General features: G+C 39.0%; 1 protein-coding gene across 2 annotated transcripts in view; it reads left to right on the forward strand.

Moving 5' to 3' along the window:
- The first annotated feature begins 3,859 nt into the window (after positions 1-3,859).
- Positions 3,860-26,300, forward strand: part of LANCL1 (LanC like glutathione S-transferase 1) — a 36,250-nt gene continuing 13,809 nt past the window's right edge. Inside the window, exons 1-4 of one of the 2 annotated variants that reach the window (XM_087949535.1) lie at positions 3,860-4,237; positions 7,099-7,216; positions 19,741-19,948; positions 26,006-26,141. In XM_087949535.1, coding sequence (XP_087805661.1) covers positions 4,157-4,237; positions 7,099-7,216; positions 19,741-19,948; positions 26,006-26,141 — 543 coding nt within the window. In that variant the 5' untranslated portion in view covers positions 3,860-4,156. Of the gene's footprint in view, positions 4,238-6,187; positions 6,242-7,098; positions 7,217-19,740; positions 19,949-26,005; positions 26,142-26,300 lie in introns of those variants that run through there. The other variant, XM_087949539.1, reaches the window with a different exon arrangement.

Raw genomic sequence — 26,300 nt, forward strand, 5'->3', positions numbered from 1 at the left:
GGGACGGTAGGCATGTTGGTGCACTTATGCACGCCCCCTACAGACCTCTTAGGAAAGGGGTGAGGTCAATAGTAGACAGTCTAAGGTTAAAGTTTTTGGGGTTTGGGGAAGAAACTACAGAGTCAGGTAGAGTATTCCAGACATTGACACTCTGTTGCTGAAGTCATATTTCCTGCAATGAAGTTTGGTGCGATTAACCTTGAGTTTGTATCTATTGTTTGCTCTTGTGTTGTTATGGTTGAAGCTGAAGTATTCATTGACAGGTAGGACATTGCAATGTATGGTTTTATATACTATATTTAGATCGGACTGAAGGGGGCGTAGTGGTAGGTTTTCTAGGTCTAGAATTTCGAGTCTGGTCGCATAAGGTATTCTGCAACAAGTAGAGGAGTGTAGAACTCTTCTTGTGAAATATTTCTGGACTTTCTCAACTGTGTTAATATCAGATACGTAATACGGGTTCCAGACTGATGAGTTGTATTCGAGTATTGGTCTAGCAAATGTTTTGTATGCTCTAGTTATTAGTGTAATATTACCAGAGAAAAAGCTACGTAAGATTAGGTGAACAACTCTTAACGCCTTTTTGGCTATGTAGTTACAGTGGGCTCTAGCACTTAGATCATTAGAGATGAGTACTCCAAGATCCTTGACAAAGTTTGTGTCATCAACAAGGTCTTGAGATGTTTGTTGTATTTGAGTTGCTTGTGATATTGTGAACTTTGGTGATGTCCTCTGATTCGTTGGTGTCTTCGAGAGCAAATAAGATGGCATTTGGACGTTTCTGTTCACGTTCCATGGTGTCTCGGATGAGTAAGGAGATATTATTTGTGGAATTATTTGAAGGGCTAGTAATTGTTTGTGGCTGTAGTTTGGTGGTTATTTTTGGTTGTAGTTGTGATTATAGTTGAGGTACCGGTTGTGGTTGTTGTGGGATTTGATTTTGAGTTGATAGGTACTCACTTATCTGTGCTGTATTTATATAGTTATTTATATTTGTACATATATGTGTGTGTGTGTGTGTGTGTGTGTACATATTTAAACTATAGGCCAGAATGTGGGGGGTTTTTCTATAAAAATGTGGTATACACACAGCAGACTTCTGAAATGATATTTTAGTAATTTGGGGAATCGACTTTTCTCATTTTCAGTATGGGGAATGATATCTCATAGGCTGACTTAAGCTTACACATGGAGGAAAACATGATAACTAATTCAAATGTTATAATATTTACCTTCAGTGTGGTATATTTGTTTTACAGATTTAAACAAGAACCCATTTTTGGTTATTGCAGGAGAAAGGGTTACTTAACATACTTGAATTCTAAAATAGGAATAGAATGCATTTGATGATAATTTTAGGAGGAGGAAGAGGAGGAAGATGTTCAAGGCAGCTTGCCTGGGGGAGGAGGTTGTCTCCTTCCATTTTATTTCCATAACAATCAGTTCAGCTGAGACAGACTTGACTTGCTGTAACTCACACACTTAGTATTTATGGTTTTGGAGTAGGCAAAAACTATTTTTTCTTTTTACAACCCTTTAATCGCTTTACTTGGGGTGGAGTCAGAGCAACTGAATGAAGCTGAGCATTTACTGGAAGCTCCATTCAGTTGCCTCAACTCCACCCAGGATAAAGGGGTTAAAGGGTGACAAAAAGAAAAAGTTGCCCCAAAAAATATGGAGCCACTTGAATATAATCAGGACAGGCCATTCCTATTACAAATTGTTGGAGGTTAAAACCCACCCCTCTCAGTGGTGGTTTCATTTTTTTTACTACCAGTTCTGTGGGTGTAGCTTGGTGGGCGTGGCAGGGGAAGGATAGTGTAAAATCTCCAGTCAGAGGTGGTATTTGCCAGTTTTCTGAAATTTCCGCTACCGGTTCTCCAGCACTGGCAAGAACCTGCTGAATACCACCTCTGACCTCTCTCCTAGAAAAATGAAATACTGTACTTTAGGATATATTAAAAAGGGCAGAATATTCCCCCTAAAAGTGACGTAGAAACTCAGAGAGGCAGAAACTCAGCCCCCCCACCCCTTGTCAGCCTTCAAAATTTTCTCCCTTTGCTTTGCATCTTTCGGCTGTCATAAGTAACGGGGGGAGGAGGGGGGAATGGTTATGGGAAGTGAGCTGGAGGTGTTACAAACCAGAACTTTATAAACTGGGTGGGGGGGGTACATTCTTGCTTAGGTTTCTATCCTATGCTATGCGCAGCTGCAACCCTTTATCAAACTATGTCAGGGTCAACGGACAGAAGCCTCATCACCAACTGGAGATGCCCACATGATGATATACACAATTTTTAATTGGATGAGCCAATTGAACTATTGGGGGTGGGAACGTTGCCATTACTTTGTATATGTGATTTACACGCCCATTTTCTCAGATTCAGAATTCTTTTGTTGCTACCACTTGATTTCCAGTAAAAGATATCTTTTCTCTGATTAAAGGAGTCTAAGTATTTCTTTCTTGGATTTTGAATGGAGCACCAGCTCACACCCCCTTTGTTAATGGGCCATTAAGACCTGGGCCAGTCTTTTCTACATAACAAAGATCTACCTCTTTCACATAGAGCCATAATAGGAATTGCCGAAAGCCCCTTCATTGCATCACCCAGCAAACTTATTGCTGATTCAACCAAACTTTGCACACGGACAACCTACAAAGCTAGCTATGACCTCTGATAGTAACCAATTAGGATACTCTTCCTGTGACCCTGGAAGTTCAAAGCCAGGAGAGGGCATAAAACCCAGGCACTCTCAGCATCTCCTCCCTTTTTTTCACCCAAGAGCTCCAAGGCATGTCTTCTTGTTCATCAATAAACCTTCCATGATTCCAGTGTCTTTTTTCCCCACTTGGAACTGAACCCAGGAGGATATTTCTTCCAACAAAATAAACACCATGAAATGGTCTGAAGTGAAACCGAAGTGAGGAAATACAGGGAAAAAAAATTTCAGAGGTTCATATGGAGTAATAATGTCGGTAGCGATATGCAGGAGGAACTGAATCATATGCTAATCATCTCCGTTTTATGACCCCATAATCCCTTGGGGGGTAGAGTCTGGGCAACTGAATGGAGCAGTGTTCACCCAGTTGCCCTTCCTGTCGCCAATGCGGAATTTTATTCAGCAGCTAAATTCTCATTGTGCCCAGAGAAATACCTGCCTCTATCTGGGATCGAATTCACAGCCTCGTTATTGTGACGCAAGAACTCCACCTCTAGGCCACCGCATCACTCAACTGAATTATATGCTAATACGGTTTGATTTTGTTCAGCATGTTGAGCAAAATGGACCAATTGCAGGTTTTGGAATAAATGAGCATTTAGTATGTGAATCTATAGGCGAGCTATTTTATTGTATTTTATTTTTTAACAGACTTTTTTATCATTTATTTAATGGATTTATATTCCCGCCCATCTCAAATGGCTGAAAAGTTTTAAAAAATTGTATTTGCAAAAAATTAAAACGCCATAATAACCAATATTAGCGTTTGCACTTTAATCCGTAATCTGAATTCATGATTAATATCGGTTTCTCTGCAAGGTGCCAGACGTGGTAGGGAAAAAACATTCCCGGCTTCTTATCTCCCAGAAAGTTTGCAGCGTCCCTGGGGGATGCAGAAGGAGCTGGAGGCTTTCAATCCGAGTCGAAGAAGTCCCGTTAGGGAGCCGCTCTTGCAAATACAATAACGCGGGTAAGGTCCGGAGGACAACCGTAGGGATCCGGTGGGGGCGCTCCGTGACGAGGGGAGGGCTGCTGCCCAGCTTGCTCGGCGAAGAATAGCAGAAGGGCCCGTCGCCCTATCAGCTCGCGAGAGCGTCAGCCTGAACGGGTGCCTGCCCCTTTAAGAATCCGGCGGCGTGGAGTAGAGGCCCCAGGTGCCGATTGGACGGCGTGGGCCGGAAGTCAAAGGAGGGCTTGTGCTGCTGTTTTGGCTTGAGCGCAGGTTTCTTCTCCTGGCAGGTGGAGCAGCGGTGGCTGCTGTTCTGGGGGCGGCCGAGACGGGAGCGGTATTTGCAAGGGGTACAGCAGTAGGCGCTGCTCCTGCTCCGCAATGCCCGCGGCGGCTTGCGATTGAGGCCGGAGCAGTCTGTGGGTGCGTGGGCGGCGAGTTGAGTGGCTCTCTTTCTTCCCCCCCTCCCGCAGGCCTGGTGCCACCATGGCTGAGAGGGCTTTTCCGAATCCCTTCGCAGACTATGACAAATCCTTGGCCGCAGGATATTTTGATTCTTCAGGGAGGGTGAGTGCTTGGATTTTGGCTTCTTCTTGCCGCTCCTTTTAAGCGGTTCTTTTCCCTGAAAAATAGTGTGTATTTTGGTAGCAGCCGCGAGGGAAGTAGAATGCATTATTAGGGCTTTTTTTCTCTTAATAACGGCTAAAAGCTGTATGATAAATGTAAATAAGCTGCCATTTTTATTGTTTCAGTCTTGCCTTCATAAAGACCTTTTCAAACATCGTTTGCCAGAGTCTAGGTCGTTAATCTTACTTTGAATTCAAGGACGGAGTTTGTCAAAAATAAGTACTTACAAATATTCCTAGCTGCTTCTCCTACAGCTTCTAGTTAAAAATAGAAATCCATTATTTTTCTTCCCAAAATTATATGCATTATTTTACACCATTGTGTGGTTTCTGTTTATGTAATGACCACCCTTGTATAGCATCCTGAGGGTGTTTGTACAGAGGGGGGGTTTCAATACTCAGGTACATAGCAGGTGGAAATTCTCAGTGATTTTAAGGAAGCTCTGTAAAGACATTCCCCCTCCCCCCAAATCAGGTAATATTGTGAGTTAAGTTTAAATACATTTTCAATGAACGAAGATAAATCTTACTGTCACCTACTGTAGTGCAGAAATACAGTTCCATAATATTCTTTGATGACTTCAGTGGTGGTGGGAATCACGGAAAAACTATTTTAAAAAGGGTGCTCATTGACTTAGCTATATTAATAGGCCATGCCAGTTGTGAGGTAAAAATACAATTACTTTAATTGGGTTAAATTGATTGGGAGCAGAAATTCTTTTTCTAATGGGATAATGGAATTCTTTTTCTTAAGTGCTTTATGACTTTATGAAGAAACAAAAAAAAATCACTCTCATACATGGAAAGCATAGAATCAGAACCATGGCATTTCTTTCAAAGCCCAATTAAGACAGCCTTCTAAATATTGAGATTGTCTTGATTATGAAACTCGGATTAAAACATCGTTTTACTTTTGCTGCTCACTAAATGCAACTGACATTTTTAGATGAGGGTGTGGCATGAGAATACCTCTAAGAAAGCCAGGAACTCTGAATTGTAATTACTCTGTCAGTACCCTTAGGCAGAATACTTGGCAAAGGGTTTAGCTTTTCAGAAGATAATCTACACATTCACAATAAGATTTTTGGCTAAAGAAATGTATTTAATATGCTGTGGAGAAATATGTGCTGTGCTATCCACAAATATGAGTGTAAAAACCCAGGTGTATTATAAACGGCATTGTGTTTGCCATATCTCTGAAATCATAAAAAATGGCAGGCAATTTAGGTGGAAGAGCGTCAAGGGAACCAATAAATGTTGAGTCTAGCTATGAAGTTTATATAGCAGTGCTGAAGAGTCTTCACTGTGTGTTAGCTTTGAGGATCTTATTGTTGACATATAAAGGCCTAACTAATTTGGGAGAAGACTTTGGTATCTCACACTTACCTTCCAAAGAATCACAACATTCAAAACAAGAATCCTTTTTTATGGTGTTATTGTGTAGATTACCCTTTGGCAGTAACTGCTTGGACCTGTTTCAGATGCCTCCCAGAGATGCATCTTTACCCAAGTCTGTCTTGTATGAATGTTGGCTATTATATATGGATGTGTATATTTACTGATTAAATGGTTCCACTTATTATATTTTATATATCAACACTTCAGGAAAAATGTATTCTGCTTCAAGATGAATAAACCAGTTATTATAAGCACATGTATCAGTTGTATTGTATTTGTTTTGCATGTAATTGGATGGCCTTCATTTAGCAACCACAGTTGGGGCTAGCAACTTGGTTATTAAACAAAGCTAACTGATACAGCAACAGTGCTTATGATCTTAATCTTCAGCCTTCCTGTTCTTTACAGACCTATGAGGATTGGCCACAAAGTTAATTTTTCATCACCGTTGTAATTGCATAAACATAAGTAGAGTATCAAAGAGAAATAATCATTTCTCTTTAAAATGATGGTTAACAGAAATCTTCAGAGTTGTACCAGAGTACAGGTAAAAAAAATAATGGGTTTACAAGGAGATGGAATTTGGTTCTATATGAGGTAAAAAAAATTGATAGTCATAATTCAACAACGGAACAAACTACCTTGGGCTCTTTTTTGCTGAAGGTCTTTAAACAGGATGGATCTCCATGTCAGGGATCTCCTGTAATAAGGACTCACGTGTAATTTTCATTTCCATTTCAATCTTTACATTATGTATGTACTTCTGTATATTGCCAGTGTTCATCACAAAGTTTCAAACCTGAAAGGGTTTTTAGGCTTAGAGCCTCCATAAATACTTGACTGCATTAAGAAATGGATATCTCCTTCAAGCTTTTTATGCTTACCACAGCAAATGTTGATTAATCTATAGTACAAAAGCTTCCATGTGGTAGAATTGTAGTGAGTCAGCTCAGACTATCAGGTAATATTGTACAGTGCTATTTCTGTCCTATTTGTCTAATGGCAATCATCTAGCAGAATCTACTCTTAAAAATTTGAGTAGCCTTCAAGGTCCCCTCAGGGGAAAGTACAGCACTGGCTATGACCTCAAGGTAATAGGTATGGATAGCCAGTGTATCACCAGGGGAGAGAAATACAGTTTTACATATTTAAGGTTAAATTCTTAATCACTTGGAAGAAAGTGTGGCTGAAGTAGTAGGGTTTTCTATAAAAATGAATTTGGATTTTTCTTTCCCTTTTTAAATTACTGCTTCCAGTCTGGCAGCTGTTTATGTCCTTTATACTTCTAAAAAGGTGGTTCTCTTAAAAGTATAGAGCACTTCAAAGTATTTAGTCTGGCACATCTTGATAAGTGACAATGTGTCTGCTGAGACATAACCACTGTGTTTTTATTAACATCTACAGCTCACTCCTGAATTCAGTCAGCATCTGAATAATAAAATCAAGGAACTTCTCCAACAGATGGAAAGAGGTCTGAAATCTGCCGACCCCAGGGACTGTACTTGTTATACTGGCTGGGCAGGTAGGATGGGAGTGCTGCAAAATGTGAATGTTAAATAGCATGTTTTAAATTGAATGTTTAAAGAATGGCTGGAGAACATATGGTCTTATTATACTGCTGGGATTGAATTTGTCTTGAAGAAGGAAAGACTTGGGGAATCCTGCAAATATTATTTATCAAGGGATTTGTAAGCTATCCGCTTTTTTTTCCCAGGGTGGATTATCTTTTGAATTTCCAAAGTATTCCTGAATGTTACAGTAATTCTTTGGACAGAGAAATTTCTCTTTTAGGCTACTGCCTTCTCTTTATGTCTTCTTCTGAGCAAAACATTTTCAGTTCTCTTGTTTTGAGTTGGTGGCACAATTTTGGTTTCAGTCTACTGGTGGCATGGACATTTCCTTAGGCCAGCAGGCTGGCTGGGTAGTTCTGTGAGTTGAAGTCCACATATCTTAAAAGTTGCCAGGATTGAGAAGCACTGCCATAGACATTAAGGAACATAAAGGCCCAATAATTTTGCAACCTTTACTTTCTAGAATATGCTTCATTCAGTGAAACTTCCTTAGGCTTTTAAGCTGAGTGTTTAAAATAGCTTCAATGTTACGTTTTTCCCTTAGCGCACACTATTCTTAAATGATTAATACTTGAATGAAACATTACATTTTATGTATCAGCTTTGGTGAAATCTTAAATCGTCAATTCTGTTTTTTTTTCCTTTTTCTAAAGTACTTGATCAGAGATAGGAACATTTTGCAAACCAAATGAGCAAGATGTTTAAACCTCATTCACCCTCTTGCATAGTTTCAGTCAGGATTAATCCCACATTCTTACCAGCAGTACTGATTACTGTAGTAGTCTGTTGGAGAGGGGATATTCTGGGAAACTTGATTTTGTAGAAAATGCTACACTACTATTTTGAATTCTCATACTCATATGTGCCCATGCATGAATAGAAATAGCACCAAATATCTGGGCAGATCATAACTCCATAATAGTAATATGGAAAGGTCAATCAAAACAAAGAGGAAGGTGGACGTTGAACACACAGACTCTGAGAGACAAAGAATATATAACAAAATTTAAAAAAATAGAAATGTTTTTTGGTGTAAATAAAAAGAACACACCCCTTTACAGAATCTGTGGGATGCAACGAAAGCCTATCTAAGAGGAATAACAATTGCATATAATGCTAGAAAGAAAAAAGAAAGAGAAAAAGAAAGTAATGGGTTATAGAATGATATTAGAAAATTGGAAAGACAAGCACAATTAGCACCAGAAAATGAGCAAATTATAAATGTAAGTTAGCTAAACATAAATCGAATATGAACAGGAAAGAAATTTAAGAGCACTGAAATTAGTAAAGCAAAATTATTTTGAAAATGCAAATAAGCCGGGGAGATGGCTTGCATATAGGTTAAGGAAGGAAAAAGAGAAGAGATGGATACAGCAATTGCAAGATAAAGAGGGAAAGATACAAAATAATATGGAAAAGAAAAAAATAGTATTGGAATATTTTCGTGAACTCTATAAACAAGAAAATATGAGTAAAGAGAACATTAAACAGTATCTAGAGGAAGAAAATATTCCAATACTAACAGAAGAAGAAAGGAAAAGATTAAATGAAGAGATTACTATGGAGGAAATAAAAGAAACAATTAGTAAACAAAAAAACAATAAAACTCCTGGAAAAGATGGTTTACCTGCAGAATTATATAAAAATTTAGGGGAAATTTTTGATCCAATTCTTTTAGAAATATATAATGAAATACTTAAATGGGCAGAGTTACCAAGGTCGTGGAGAGAAGTATACATCATACTAATACCGAAGGAGGGTGCAGATATCATCCATATAAACAACTATAGACCAATTTCCTTGTTGAACGCCGACTACAAAATATTTATGAATTTAATGGCTGAGAGACTAAAAAAAATACTAAGCAGATATATACATACTGATAAAAACGGTTTTCTTCCAACAAGACAACTTAAAAACAATACAAGAACAGTACTTGATATCCTGGAATACTATGAGGCACATCCAGAAAAACAGACTACACTAGTTTTTCTCGATGCTGAAAAAGCCTTTGACAAGGTAAATTGGGAATTTATGAGGCAACAAGTAAAGGAAATGAAATTCGGAGATAAATTTGAAAAAAATGTTAGAATCAATATATTCAAGCCAAGAAGCCCGGATAATAATCAATGGAGAAATGACCAATCCATTTGAAATAGGAAAGAGAGTCAGGCAGGGATGCCCACTTTCACCTCTGCTCTTTATCACGACTCTAGAAATTTTGTTGAGAAGAATTAGACAGAATATGGAGATGATTAAGAATTAAAAATGAAGAATACAAGGCCCAAGCATTTGCAGACGACCTTGTATTCTTCGTAGAAGAACCAATAAAATCAGGACCAAAATTAATTAAAGAGATAGATATGGAGAGGTGACAGGTTTAACAATAAGGATAAAACTAAAATGATAACAAAAAATCTAACAGAAACAAAAAAAGAAATTAGAAGAGGTAATGGGCTTATAAATTGTAAAAAGAATTAAATATTTAGGAATTTGGCTCACGGCAAGATGTTCAATAATAAAAGAAGATAATTATGTAAAATTGGTATGAGAAATAAAAAAGATTTAGAAAAATGCGGGAAATTGCAATTATCAATGTTAGGAAGAATAGCGACTATTAAGATGAACATCTTGCCAAGAATATTATTTCTCTTTCAAAATATTCCAATTAAATTAAATAATTTTTTTTTAACGAATTAAATAAAATTACTACAAAATTTATTTGGTCAGGGAAAAAACCGAGAATAAAATTAAGCTCCTTACAAGATAATAGATGCAGAGGTGGATTTGGACTCCCTGCCTGGGAACTATATTATAAAGCGGCAATTTTAACATGGACTGGGCTAATTTGAGAAACAAAAGAGTTTTAATCCTAGAAGGGCATGATTTGGAAGCTGGGTGGCATGCCTTGATGTGGAACCCTGGAAATAAAAGTTATACACACTTTAATAGGCATATAATTAGATGTTCACTATTAAAAGTGTGGAAAGAGATTAAACACAAACATACGAAGATCCCAGGATGGGTTTCCGTCATGGAGGCATTGATTCACCCCAATGCATTAGAAACTGGAAGAAAAATTAGGTATTATGATGTACTAAATTCCCAAGGAAGATTAATGATGAATCAAGAAATTAGAGAGCAAGGGATGAAAATAGAATGGTGGCCATATTTACAACTCAAAACAAGATATAAAAAAGACATAGAAGAGTTTGGAATTGAGATAAAACCGAATCAACTAGATAAAATATTGGAGGGAACAGATGAAAAATTAATCTCAAAAATGTATAACTATCTGTTAGAATACGAAATGACGGAAGAAATAGTTAAAGGCTCAATGATCGCATGGGCAAGGAATGTAGGGCACAATATTAATTTGGAAGATTGGGAAAAAATTTGGAACCAAAATGATTAACAAAATTGGCGATCTATAAAGAAAATACAAAATGTGTTACCGGTGGTATCTGTCACCCTCAAGGTTAGCTAATATTTACCCAAACATGAGTCCAATGTGTTGGAAATGTAAGCAAACGAGGGGTACCTTCTTCCACACTTGGTGGCTCTGCCCAAAAAGTAAAAAATATTGGAAAAAAATTAGACTGTGGATAAAAGAAATTACAAGTATTCAATTAGAATTTAAACCGGAAATATTTTTGTTGGGAATGTTAAAAGGGGACTATGCAAACAAAATGAAATATTTAATTCTCCATATAATCACAGCAGCAAGAATTGCGTTGGCACAATGTTGGAAGGGCGAACAAATGCCAACAAATAATTTGATTACTCAGAAGATACTTGACTGCGCTGAAATGGACCTACTCACACAAAAACTTAGGAATAAGGAAGACTCAAGATATATTACAGGATAAATGGAATAAGTGGATTAAAGAGAAAAAAACCAGGAAATTAAAAGAGATGGTTTTGATGAATGGAGTGGTTAAATTAAGAATGTTTATCAAATTAAGAAACGATTAGTAGTAAAATTATTACCAATAAAAAATCACACCGTCTTAGTTGATCAGAAACATATGTTTCATATGTTTATGTATTATGTATTTGTATATATAGATTTTGTCTGCAATGTAAAGTTGTATTCAATGTATTGTACATAGTGTTTTTTTAATCTTTAATAAAGTTTTCTTTTTAAGAAAAAAGAAAATGCTACACTACTATTTTGGATTCTCATACTCATATGTGCCCATGCATGGTTCCTTTCAACAATATTCTGTATTGTAGTGCTAATAAAACATGAATTTCAACTATTGCTTAATTAAAGAAATCATAGCCAATACTTCTGTAAATTTCCACTGTAAATAAGCCCATATAGAGAGGGAGGGAGGAGGCATTTGCAAGTATTTTTTATTGAAAATCAAGTTTCAAAAAATGTCTGCTCAGATCATGAGGAGGGGGCACATTCTCTTGTTAATCAATCACACTTTAAACAGTTCATATAGCCAATCAATAAACCACAATGTTTAATTAAAAATGGATTGGAGCAGTTTATGGAAGTAACAAAAATCTACATTTAAACGGGTTGAATAAAAAGATTTTTTTAAGCAGAATTTGAGTTTCTTGAATACAGCTGGTAAAATGGAGGAATTTATTAAAGTATTTGTTTTGACATACAAAATCTAGTGTACAAAACATGTATACATGACACATGTTTTATGTCATACATGACACATACAATAAACATGACATACAAAATATTAAATGATTTGTGTTAAGGGTAGAATTGTCTCATAGAAAATTAGAATAGAATAGAATAGAATAGAATAGAATAGAATAGAATAGAATAGAATAGAATAGAATAACAGGGTTGGAAGGGACCTTGGAGGTTTTCTAGTCCAACCCCTTCTCAAGCAGGAAACCCTGTGTAATTCAGGACAAATGATTGCCCAATCTCTTGATGAAGCATCCACAACTTTTGGTGGCAAATTGTTCTACTAATTAATTGTACTCACTTTAAGGAAATTTCTCTATATTTCTAGGTTGGATGGTTCTTTAATCTTCCAACCATTGTTCCTTGCCCTGCCTTCAGGTACTTTGGAGAATAGGTCGACCCCCTCTTCTCTGTAACAGCCCCTCAAATATTGGAAGACTAATTCACACCTATTTTGACTTGTATTCCTATTGTGTCTCCCACAGTACTGCTTTTGATAGGTTGAATTCTTTTGTAAAGATAGATGGAAAGAATGAATTAAGCTGTTCCATTTTCCCTGCCATCTATCACCTCTTTGCCATCTTTTCCCAGTGGATCAATTGTTTCCTTGACTTTTTTCTTGTTTTTTTAATATATTGAAAGAAACTTTTATTAAAACCAAAGATACAAGTACAGATTAAACAAAACCTGGCTCAAAAACAGTAACTGTGAGAGGGACCTTGGAGTCTTAGTGGACTAAACATGAGTCAGCAGTGTATGGCAGCAGCCAAAAAAGCTAATACACCATCAGCCGCTCCTAACAGCCAATCATGGTGGAGCACGGAGGGCTCCCTTACCCCTCCCTTACCCAGGTCAGCAGGCAGGCGGCGTCAGCGTGGATGTCCGGCAGCATTTCAGCTGCTTCTCAGGCCTCCGTAGCTTCCACAGTTCCCGCTGGCGCCTCTCTTGCCAGCGCCGTCTCCAACAACAGCGTCTGAGTCGCTCCCGCTTTCCCCCCATCCCCATAACAACAGGGAAAAAAACATTTTGAGGTACCTGGGAGTGCTGCGCGCTGCGTTTTGGTTTAATCCCGAGAGGCTGGGTGGGCGTGAGAAGAGCCAAGCAAGCGTCTCTGCTGCTGCTACCCTTGGTGCGCCAGCCTCGGGCTCTGCAAGTTTGCAAAAGTCATGGTGCGCAGCCCATTCCTGCATTCAAGTGCCCAGTCCGAGCTGCAGCTGTCCCTCTCTCGCCAGCGCCATCTCTAACAGCGGCAGCAGTGGCGGGAACCGTGGAAGCGTTTCAGCTGTTTCTCGGGTGGGGAGCCGCCTCTGTAACTTCCATGGTTCCTGCCGCTGCTGCCACTGTTACTGGAGACGGCGCTGGCGAGAGAGGGACAGCTGCAGCTCAGCCTGGGCGCTTGGAATGCAGGAACGGGCTGCGCACCGGGACTTTTGCAGACTTGCAGAGGCCGAGGCTGGCGCCAAAGGGTAGCAGCAGCAGAGACGCTCGCTCGGCTCTTCTCAAGCTCACCCAGCCGCCGGGATTAAACCAAAACGCAGTGCGCAGCGCTCCAGGTACCTCAAAATCTTTTTTTCCTGTTGTTATGGGGATGGGGGGAAAGCGGGAACGACTCAGATGCTGTTGTTGGAGATGGCGCTTTGCAGGGGGGGAATTCACCCCCGAAAAGACGTCCTAGCTGTTTTTTCGGGGCTCAAAAAAAAATAAGGCCTTATTTTGTGAGAAACACGGTATCTCATTTATTTATTTATATTTCATACTTCTTAATCATCTATCTCTCTCAGGGTCTGAGAGCAGTATACAATTTAATCAATGAAATTAAAATTAACATTAAAATAATGTGTTCCCCAGCAAGCTTTGATCCCTTTGTGTGGAAGGCTAAGAAATTGGGCGCTTTCCTCACCTCTAAGGGCAAGATGTTACACGATGCATGAGCAGCAGCAGAAAAGGCCTTGCTAAATCCCACTGGTCAAATTTATGTTCTGTTTTACAGATTTTTCTTTGGAAACCTGGCGATTTCCAATGAAATGAAATGTGTTGTTACCATACGATATATTCTCCTTCACTTTTTTATACCCAATGCCTTCTAAGATTCTGGATTTACTAAGTAAGGTATTCAGTGTGATTTCAGGTTACAAGAAATGAATTGGACCAAAATAACTGTATTCTCTTAACTACCTCTCTAAGAAAAGCTTGTTGAGTATCTTTTCATGTAGTTAATTCTGTGGCAATCCGAAAACAATTGACACTTATATAATGGCTAATAAATAATACTGGAAGAAAACTTTTGTAGAAGTTGATGCCATTTAGACATACGCTAAAACTGAAGTTTAACAGCAAGTTTAACTCTACCATTTCCTCCCATCTTATACCGTGTTTCTCCAACAATACGGCCTCCACCAATAGGAAGGCCCAGCATGTTTTTTGGGCATAAAATCAAATTAAGCCCCTCCTCCCAAATTTAGGCCTATTTTAAAATATGCAAAATAAGGGGGAAGGGCGGGGAGACTTGCCGTTAGGAGCGCCGTTAGGAGCGCCCGGAATTCCTCGCCACCAGCCGCTCCTAACGGGCAATCATGGCCAAGCACAGAGAGCTCCCTACTCCCACCTTTGCTGCAGACACCTTTGGCACCCGCCGCTGTTGCTTTCCCTTCTGCCCATTACGCCGCCACGTTTGGAGCTGCCGCTTCCGTGTTTGGAGTGCCGTCGCCATTTGGAGCTCCAAACGCGGAAGTGGCAGCTCCAAACATGACGGCGGGCGATCTTTTAATTTTGGTCCGCACGAAGTTCAAAGCGAGCAAGAGAGGGAGACTGCGATGCCTCCATCCGAGATGGCAACCTCACTAGTGGATCACAACGTGGCTGGAAGCCCGAATCGGCGGGATACGATGGCGATCTTTTTGGAGCGAGAGGAAAGGGAGAGGAGAGTTGCGAGGCGTAATTTGCAGGAGGAAGTGGGTGTACCCCACGGCAGGGAGCCCAAGGAAGAAGGGCCGGTAGGCAACGGAGAGCGTCCCGTAGCTCCGGAAGCAGCCTAGAGACGCGCCCGGGAAGAGGTACAGATGCTGCCTTGTAGTCCCCAAGCCAACTGCGTGCGCCACCTTTAGTTATGTGCGCTCCGCGCTTTGGGCATCTCCGTGTGATCGCGACCCTGTCCTTTCCACCTGGCGCCCTTGCTGCTTTCTGGCTCTTTAGCAACCGGCTTCGTGTTTGGAGCACTGCCGCTGTTTGGAGCTCCAAGCGGCGGCGGAAGCTCAAATGCGGAAGCTCCAAACATGACGGTGGGCGATCTTTTTATTTTGGTCCACGCGAAGTTCAGAGCGAGCATGAGAGGGAGACTGCGATGCCTTGCTAAAGAGCCAGAAAGCAGCAAGGGCGCCAGGTGGAAAGGACAGGGTCACGATCACACGGAGATGCCCAAAGCGCGGAGCGCACATAACTAAAGGCGGCGCACGCAGTTGGCTTGGGGACTACAAGGCAGCATCTGCGCCTCTTCCGGGCGCGTCTCTAGGCTGCTTCCGGAGCTACGGGACGCTCTCCGTTGCCTACCGGCCCTTCTTCCTTGGGCTCCCTGCCGTGGGGTACACCCACTTCCTCCTGCAAATTACGCCTCGCAACTTTTCTCTCCCTTTCCTCTCGCTCCAAAAAGATCGCCATCGTATCCCGCCGATTCGGGCTTCCAGCCACGTTGTGATCCACTAGTGAGGTTGCCATCTCGGATGGAGGCATCGCAGTCTCCCTCTCTTGCTCGCTCTGAACTTCGCGCGGACCAAAATAAAAAGATCGCCCACCATCATGTTTGGAGCTGCCACTTCTGTGTTTGGAGCTCCAAATGGCGGCGGCACTCCAAACAGGGAAGCGGCAGCTCCAAACGTGGCAGCGGAATGGGCAGAAGGGAAAGCAACAGCGGCAGGTGCCAAAGGTGTCTGCAGCAAAGGTGGTAGTAGGGAGCTCTCTGTGCTTGGCCATGATCGCCCGTTAGGAGCGGCTGTTGGCGAGGATGCAAGGGGGGGAATTAAGTCACCCCCCGAAAAGACGGCCTAGCCGTTTTTTCGGGGCTCAAAAAAAAAATAAGGCCCGGCTTTATTATGTGAGAAACACGGTAGTTACCAAGCAGTAGGCATCTGTATTAAAAAGCTGCTTTCTTCCTCATCATAGGTTGGGTGGGCAACCTGCACACTTTCATTTTGTAGCCCTTGGAATGTTGGAATGTCCTCTGGTTATGATTGCTGAACAAGTGTGTTTCCCTCCATTTTGATATCAAGAAGTGTAGTATATTAAACCATATCAATATGGATTTTTTTAAAAGCAAGAAAGTTCCCAAAGGTTTTCCCAAATCTTGGCCTTCCCAGAGGTGGTATGGCCTTACCTATTTTATAGCCCTCCTCTGTTACCTCACCCCCCTTAAAATCCAGTCCTTGGATCTTACCTTTGAAAGTTCTGCCCCCTCTGCTGGATGCCTAGCGGAGTTGCAGTGTCAGCAGTATAGGGCTTTCCTTGCTATGTGTTTCCATCAGCCGTTTAACTAACCAAACAGGCAGCTTTGTTAAATGGGTAGTTCTGTAGAATCAATAAAAAGCCTGAAGACTTGTCATGCTAGAATTCTATAGAGAGGGAATTTTAAATGGATAGAATTCTCTCTGCCACATACAGAAAAGGCTGGGAAATGATCTGTGCAGATCAGCCAGGTTTTATCTTGATACAGTAATAATATAGCCTCTTTAGTGTTAACTTTGCTCATTCCCCCTGCCACATGCCAGTATGCATCATTTTATTAATTCCAAAATTTTATAAACAGGTCTTCTAAAAAAAATCAGAATTTTTTAAAAGTTATTCTTTTACAAGCATATACTCGCTCTGCAAATTGTATCCCATTTTTTAATTATAATTTTTAAATGTTTCCTGTTAGGAAAATAGAACCAGTAACATGTCAGAAATTTAAGTTCTGCTTACAGTTTGGTTCAATTGCAGTTCAAATTTAAGTTCTGCTTACAGTTTGGTTCAATTGCAGTTATCTGTCTTCTAAATTCAACCTTGAACAAAATAGTGATCAGTTTCTATCTCTACTTTTTATCTAAAAATCAGCAAATTAAATGTACGCTTCAGAGTAAAAATCTAAATATAAAGTGGTTTCTTCTATATTGCCAACTCCAAAAACTGTACAAAGCAATTCCTATTTGCGTCTTCAGTGGTTTTTAGTGGATATTTTTAATTAGTTCCTCTTTTGGCAAAATATATATTGGAAATTATATTTTGTATATACTTCTTATGCTTTCATTTGATATAAGCTCTCTGTAAACAATTGCACAAGAAAGGGTTCTTTGGATAGGGGAGCAGTACAAACTACTACATTGTACTGTACCAATTCAAGAGAAATTAGCTGCTCAAGAAAAAACAAAAACAAAAGGTCAACAGTTTGTACTTTCAGACTCAGAAAAAGCAAAAATCTGGATAGTGATAGGTTTTGAGTATTGGAGTGTCAATTAATCTCACAGGCCTATATAATACATTTTCCTTACCTAGTTTTCTATTTGAGCCCATTTTTCATTTCATCTGCAAACTTCAACCAAAAGTGACATCTAGCCCTAAAGTATGCAGACTCCATATCATACAAATTGAAATGTGGAAACATGGCTTATTCCATGCTGCTGTTAAAATTTTGATTCTGTGCTGTGACTTAATTAGCTCATAGAAATATGGTGATATCCAGAATAAGACATTGCCTTCTTAAAAATAGTTTCAGGTACATAGCATTGCAGATGAGAATTACGATAAAATACCTTTTCATGGTCTTCATTGATAGTACTACCACAGAAACTGCCTAGAGAGTGGACAAGGTTATTAACTTCAGGAGGAAATGGAGATTTGTGCTTAATATACATGCATAATTGAATTGGCTGTAGTATGACGCTTGGGAGATTACCTATGCAGAATGAGAAAACGATCTCAATTTAAAAATATTCGATGAGCAAGAGAAAGTAATTTTGCAAGCTGCTCTTCTTTCCCTTTATTTTTTTTAATTTTTTTAAATATAAGCTTAAATACAAAGGTCTGCATCCTCTTAGCAATGGTTAATGAATTTGAAAGTACACTATAAATTGAAAAAAAAAATGAAAAGTCTGGAACTACTGTGTGTACTTTTCTAGGGGGTTATTTGTGAAGATGCCTCTAGAATGCAATTGTTTCCTTGAAGACTTCAGACTAACAATAATAATGTTTCCATTTGTACTTAATATATTTACCAACTTTTCCTTTTTACTGGCAATAATCCACATTTTCTAATGCACTCTTTTCAGTAAATCACTGTCCCTTTTTTGACTTTAGCATTTTATGACTTGCTAGGTTTATAATTCTTATTTTCTGCTGATCATTCTTGATTCTGTTAGTGTTTTTTCCGATAAAGGATTATCATTGCATTTTGGCTACAGTGAAGGAAGTCCATTATTCCAAAGCCTCCAAGTCTTTGTCAGTATTTGGATATGAATCTAGATCTATTTTGGTCTCTGAAAATTAGTTGACATAACTAAATCATGATACTGAAAATGTAAGAATCATAAAACAAAGTTATGCATTAAATATTCAAACTCTCACTGACACAAAGTTAGAAATGCTGAATAATGATTTTTGCTGTTGTTATTGTTAAACTTGGATATGGATTTCTTTTTTAATAAAAAGAAGCAACTCCTTATCCTTTAATTGATATTTCCCAAGTAGGAGCATGGGCTCATTCCTCTTTTTTTTTTTCTTTGTTATACATAGTTAGGGTTTGGTTGTTTTCTGTTTTGTTTTGTTTTTACATTACTCTACTTCTCATCGACCATAGGTATCTTATATATCCCTGGGTCATTCTACAGTTGATGAATGGACTTAGAAATGTGATATGATCAAAGTTGTCCAGGGTATTAAATATTAAAATTTTAGGTTTAAAAGTTATGTCTATTAATGGCCTTAGCATCTGAGATGAAAATGCATCAAGTATAAGCTCCTGTCAATAAAATCCCCACGAGAGTATTACGTATATGGTAACCATGATTGTCAGGAATAGATTGTCCATCTCTTAAGAATATTAACCCAAAATTACGTAGAAATTATCTTTCAAATATATGACGATGGATATTTAACTTTAACGTATTTCCCTATTTTCAGAATGATTTTCTGTTTTGGGATTATCATAAAAATGCTAGTACTGTAGTTACATGATTTTCTGTTTTGTATTACTGTGCAATTGAAAAGGCTTTCTCTTAATAGGCAATATAATTTTATAGGTAGTCTTTGGCTTATGACCGCCGTTTAATGATTTTTCAGAGTTAACAATGGCATTGGAAAGGATGCTTTACGACCTGTAAATAACGTCTAGCCATCATAAACTGTACCATTCCTCTCCTGCAGAGTCACATGATTATATTTTGGGCACTTGGCAACCAGCTCATTTACGACTGATTGCAGCATCATAGTGACAGTATTAGGTTGGCTGTTTTTTTGCTGGTTTCTGCTGTTTTTTTTTTTTTTGGGGGGGGGGGTTGCTGCTTTTTTGTAAAAGAAATCAAAAACCATGAATTCAGGAGCATGGATTTAGACTTAAGACCATGTAATTTGCTTAACACATGGTTTGCTTAACACTGTAAAAATTGTCATAATATCAGGTCTGATCTTGTTGGGTACCTTGTCATATGACCATCACAACTTACGACCAAAATTCCAGTTCCAATTGCCATCGTAAGTCAAGGCAATTGTAGTTAATGATATGAAATTATTATTAGTTGTTAATGGTTAAATAATAATAATAGATAGTGTAATTTGTAATTCTTTTTTCAGGCATTGCTTTGCTATATTTTCATCTACATGAGGTATATGGAGATCCATCCTATCTTCAGATGGCTCAAGAATATATAAAGAAGAGTCTTAGTTGCTTGACAAAGCGATCAATCACTTTCTTATGTGGTGATGCTGGACCTTTGGCCATGGCTGCAGTTGTATATCATAAACTACACAATGACAAGCAAGCAGAAGATTGCATTGCTCGGTAATGTCTCAAAATATTTGAGTAAATGCTCAGTGATACCTCAAACTCTCCATGATATATATTGCCTTACTTACGGGGAAGAAAAGCTGTTTCCACCAGAAGGTTGATCTTTGGAGTGCAACATCTATTACTTCAGATATAATAGGACGATGAATAAGTCATTTAATTCTTAACTAAATTATAGTATTTAGGAAGAGAAGTACATTCATTTTTAGAATGATTAATTTTGATAGACTAGATGGAGAAAACATTGGTAAATTGCATAGTTTTCCTTGAATAATTATCTGAATTTAAAGTTTCATTGCTAACTTTTTCATCCAAATTTGTATTTCCTATTTATATTCTGCTAAACTATTCAAGTCTCTATTGTTTAAAACAATGGTATATGAACAGTGATATTTTGACTGCACATCTGATACACAGTTCACCTTTTTATTTGGGTTTCTATAAAAGTCATTGGTATGAAAATGTCTATATGTACACTTTATGGATTGTTGCAACCATAAGTAAGATTTGTTTTATATCTATAATGAAATTCTGATGCTAATTTAAATTTATTTCAATGTAGAAAGCATATTGTACATTTTTTGTACTTGTACTATAGTTATCCATGAAGGTTTAAATACCCTCTGTTCGTTGTATGTATGTGTGTTTATGTCTGTGCATAAAAAATTCCCTTCTCACCCCTATGGGTGATATGTTTTCCTCAATTGGGTCCTCTACCAGGGTTTTGCATAGCATCTTAGTTTTTCCTAGCATTGGACTCTTGTAGGCATACAGCTCTGAAGTTCCTGGAATCTATTGATGCCATTCTTCAGCTAAGGAGTTACAGGTCCAAGTGTTTCCAGCCCTACTGATGCCACTTTGGCCTTTACTTTCCACATACTCTCTAGTCTCGTTCCTTCTTCAGACCCTTTTATTTCTCCAGATTCTCCTACTCCTTCCTGATGTTGCTGTCACTTGGGACTGCTACATCTAACATCACTACTGTCTTCTGGTCCTTGCCTACAACCACACAGTGTTGGTTTATTGGTTAATACCTGCCTATCTGTTTGGATCAGTCCCACAGGATCTTAGCCCTCTTATTCTCCACCACCTTCTGTGAAATCTCCCATCTGGCTTTGGCGGGTCTAGTCCAGGGGTGGGATTCTACCAGTTTGCACCTATTTGCTAGAACCGGTTGTTAACATTCTAAGCAGTTCGGAGAACCGGTTGTTAGAAGAAATTACTGGCCTAATCCTGTAAGGAAGGCAGGAAGGAAACATTCTGGTGTTGCTTACAGAAGCTGCCTCTCCGTTAACCCTTATTACATTCTTGGCAGGACTAGACTTCCTGTCTTAGGAACTTCTCTGGAGTTTTTTTCCCCTACTTTGCTTGTGTGAAGTGACCATTCAAAGTTACAATGGCACTGAAAAAAGTGACTTATGACCGTTTTTCACACTTACGACTGTTGCAGCATCCCCACAGTTATGAGAGGCCAGGCAAGGAGATGCATGCCTTGATGTGAGTGATATTGAGTGGGCCCTGCCCAGCCAATAACATGACCACCAAGCCACGCCCACCAACAGCCACGCCCACAGAACCAGTTGTTAAAAAATTTGAATCCCACCTCTGGTATAGTCCATACACTGTGCAGATGTTTATACACAATGCTAGCTACTTGATTATGGTCTTCAGTGTATGCTCTACCTGCCTGCAACTTATATCCTGTCACTTTGTGCTGGACTTCCTCTCCGCCCCTCCCCTCCTCTCTTCAAAAGATAGGGATTTTAGTTATCCCCCTTCTCTGTGGTCCCAAATTCTGGAAATATATTTTGGCAGCTTACATAGTTTCATATGACTCTGGCTTGTAATGAACAGAACTGGAGAAAGACACATTCTCCATCAGAACAGTATTTATTTAAATTCAGTTCTGTTCTTTGTTTCATTTGGGAAATTTTTCTTTTGTTTCTTCCACATTTAACTTCTATTCTCAGAATGAGAATTCAGTCTAATCACATAGTGCCCTCTGGTGGTATTATTGGAATAAAGCATGCAATTGTAAATTAATTGTTCTTGAAGGCTCTATCTTGACTAAGATACCAAATATTTGCTTTAAAACTGAGTTTAAAAAACTTGAATAACAATCTTGAGTTTGTTTGTATAAATATCATTATTTCCCACCAACTAAAAATGGGCTCTTAATCACAAAGATTTTTTTGCACATTAAAGATAGCAATGGTTTCATTTTATCCTTGGATTTTCTAATCAATTATGCTTAATTCTCTATATTTTCCCAGTGTATGTAAAATTTTAATCATCCATTTCCTAAATCCTGAGCACTGATGATGTTATCTAGCTTGGGTAATGAATTTCTGCAAGAAAACAAGCAATCTCAGAGAGCACCAAGGACCCTTCATTTCCTAAATTCTCTCTTAGTATGTGAATGACATGTTAGTAATTACTCTAATTATGTCACTATCCAGAGCAGTGTAAATTGCCTCTTTGATGATGCACATAATCTTTTTATTATCCAAATAAGCATTTTTATTTTTATTGCTTCTCTCCCTTCCTTCCTGAGGCCTAATATTTTACATTAGTCTCCCTGCAATTTATTTTATTGCTGAAAGATATTTGTATACACTATAACATACAATTCATATTTCCTTCACTGGAGATGTCAATGGGGAGATTTGGAAGCTCTACATTAAGGAAAGGTTTTATTTTCTTGTTCTTTCCTTTGCCAGTTCACAATTTTGTTCTGTTTACGCACAGCTGTTAAGCATCTTTACATTTAGTTTTTTAGCAACATGTTTCTAAATTCCTATGGGAAATATTTTAAATGTACCCCAAGGCAATATTATATAGGTATGATATTACTGCATTTCTACATGATTCAAAGTAGAAAACCAACATAGTTTTTTTATATAAACTAAAATATAATATTTGTTTTACATTGTAGAAATCTATAATATGAACAACTGATGACAGTATACATACAACTTTTTTTACTATATGTTGCTGTAGGTGTTACTCGGGTTTGTGGGATTTTACATTATTTTTGTAAATTCTCTGGTGCAAAAGAAGTGCCCTCCAATTTATAGTCATCTGAACGTAGTTTGTCTTCAGTTGTGAAGTTGAACTGAATACCACGTTTTTCCATGTGACAATTCACTCCTAATTATTTCAAGCTTTTTGGGTGCATAATGTAATGTGAAGGATTAGAGTATTACTTTACTACTGCTTATGAGTCAGAAATTCTTACAAATCACCAGGAAATTTTGCTCCGCTCTCTTCTTCTCCAGAGTATTTTAACACTTTCTCCAGTATAGTCTTGTAGCAAGTCTACACACAAAATATATAACACAAGCCTCCTTGAGATTTCTATTCACCTAACCTCCTATCTGTGTTCTAGGGTGGCTCAGTTTAGGGTGTTCCTTAAGTGAAAGAATTTCTTCTAGGACAGGAAAATAAACTGACAGTATTTATTCTTACTTCATTGACTTGTAGATTAAGTCAATGGGCTACATTATGGCATGATCTCTCCTGCCACCAGTGGGGACTCTCCTAGTTCCTTTAAGGCAGTGATCCCCAACCTTTTTGACACCGCGGCCCGGTACCGGCATCAGCTGGGCGCCGCGGCCCGGTACCGGCATCAACTGGCTTTCTACCCGGAAAAGCTCACCGGAAGCGCTGGCGCCGCCATCTTTTTTTGATGAAAAAGTGCTTCCGGTGAGCTTTCTACCCGGAAAAGCTCACCGGAAGCACTTTTTCATCAAAAAAAGATGGCGGCGCCCAGCAACCAGCGGCCCGGAAAGACTTGTTCCGTGGACCGGTACCGGTCCGCGGACCGGCGGTTGGGGACCCCTGCTTTAAGGATTTAGAATGCTTGTAACAGGCTAGAGCTGGAACGTGCTCAATGCCTTGTTTCAGGAATGAGTAATTTAAGATAAGATAACCTTTATTGTCTTTCTTTCTTTCTTTCTTTTTACTGTGGACACAGTGGCACACATTAAAAATGAAATTTTGTTGCCTGCTCTCAAAAGTGTACACATACATAACACACATATGTAATGCCTGTCGAAGGAGGGTATGGTATGCTACCACCTTAAGACACCTCTGACTTCAGCTGCCACTAGCATAAGTTCATTACTGACTTTTGAAGTCTTGTCTCAGTGTTTGGATTCTGTTGTGGTTTAGGGAGACCAAAATATACAAAAATTAAACTTGAGCACAGAGTAGTTGTTTGTTCCTTGTGATCAGCAATAGTGTTGTCTCTTAAAGCAGCGGCCTTCAACCTTTTGGGTACCAGGGATCAGTTCCACGGAGAAAGGTTTTTCTATGGACCAGAGGGGGCATGGTTTTGTGTGCTGTCTGAATCCTACAGATGGGGCTTCACTTGTTTACATGGCCCAGTTGCTGGCATACTACAGACCGGTACTAGTCCACAGACTGGGGGTTGGGGAGCCCTGTCTTAAAACACTACCCATAGGAAACAGAATTGTATTTCTGGATGCTCCGATTTGAATCAGAGCCAGAAGAGGCTTTGTCTAGTTTTGGCTAATGCACCAGTTACAACCATACAGGAAGTGGGAGGATCTTGTTATAGTGGTTCATATTCTTATCTGCCACTAGTATGGACTATTGCAATGCATTGCATATAGGGCTGCCTTTGGAGTTTGTTACAGTTGGCAAATAGTTCAAAATCCAGCAGGCTGCTCTAGGAATGGCCTGGTTCCCAGGTGTCTTCAAGATATCCCTTTCTGTGTAAAACCAACTTTTATGGTGCATTCCTCCAAGGTGAGGATGCTTAGGGTTTACTCTACATATGAAGTAGGAGCGATAGGAACAGTGGTGGGATTGAAAAAAAATTGCTACTGGTTCTGTGGGTTTGGCTTGGTGGGCGTGGCAGGGGAAGGATACTGTAAAATCTCCAGTCAGAGGTGAAATTTGCTGGCTCTCCGAACTACTCAAAATTTCCACTACCGGTTCTCCAGAACTGGTCAGAACCTGCTGAATACCACCTCTGGAATACCACCTTTTTCTGTGGTAATTTCCATCTTGTGCAGCAGCCTCCCACAAATCTCAGAGGTTCATGTAGTATCTACCTTGCATCTTTCAGGAAGCCTTTAGAAATTGAACTCTTTCACAGTGCAGTTGAAGCCCGAGGTTTGTTAATGATTTCAGATAGATATGGTGGCTTTCTGTATTTCTCTTGTTTTTGCCCATGATTCTATTATATGTTGTGTTGTTATATTGTAAACTACTGAGAATTTATCCTGACCATAGAAGTGTATAAATTCAACCAAATGAATATGGGAATTATGAAAATGGATGCTTAATAAGCAAAAGAAGTTGTGGGTGGGAAGAAAATGTTGCAGAAAGTAAGGTTGAAAAAGATATTAGGTGCACTATGAGGAAAAAATGTAGTCAGAACGAGCAAGAAACAGTTAAGAATAAAAAAGAGTTCAAAATGACAGAGTGATTGTCACATGACCCCCACCCCACCCCCATCACCAGTGGGTGGGAAATAATATACATATTTTTGAGGAGAGCTAAATAAGGATATTGTAATGTACAGATAGTCCTTGACTTACAACAGTTCATTTAGTGACCATTCGAAGTTACATCACTAAAAAAGGTGACTTATAATCATTTTTCACACTTACAATAATTAAGCATCCACATGGCCATATCATCAAAATTCACACTTGAGTTGCTTGGTAACTGGCTCACATTTATTATGGTTGCAGTGTCCTGGGGTCATGTGATCCCCTTTTGCAACCTTCTGACAAGCAAAGTCAATGGGAAATCCAGGTTCACTTAACAACTGTGGCAAGAGAGGTTGTAAAATGGGGCAAAACTCACTTAACAAATGTCTCATTTAGCAATAGAAATTTTGGCTCAATTGTGATCGTAAGTCAAGGACTACATTTAATGTAATTATAATGTAATATCATACTAAAATAAACTAAAACACAATTTAAACATGCTTAGAAAGCCTTGTCAGATTGGAGGTAGGGGAACTTTCCTTGCCATTGAATTATAAAGTCTAATAGAACTTTTTTCCCCTCCAAGCTTATTGCATCTGCCCAAACCAGATCCACGTATCCCTGATGAAATGCTTTATGGACGTATGGGGTATTTATCTGCTCTGCTGTTTGTGAACAAACATTTTGGAGAGGAAAAGATCTCTCAAAATCACATCCAACAGGTACTCTATCCTTTTTTTCTTTTTTTGTATAATCCTTGACTTACTATAACAATGAACCCAAAACTTCCATTGCTATGCGAGACAATTGTTGTCAGTTTTGCTCCATTTTACAACCTTTCTTACTACTAGTTAAATAAATCAGCAGTTGCACGGTTGATA

Source organism: Notechis scutatus, chromosome 1 (assembly GCF_049901735.1).
Source record: "Notechis scutatus isolate UNSWTSFEM ecotype Mainland chromosome 1, rNotScu1.2, whole genome shotgun sequence".
Lineage (NCBI taxonomy): Eukaryota > Metazoa > Chordata > Lepidosauria > Squamata > Elapidae > Notechis > Notechis scutatus.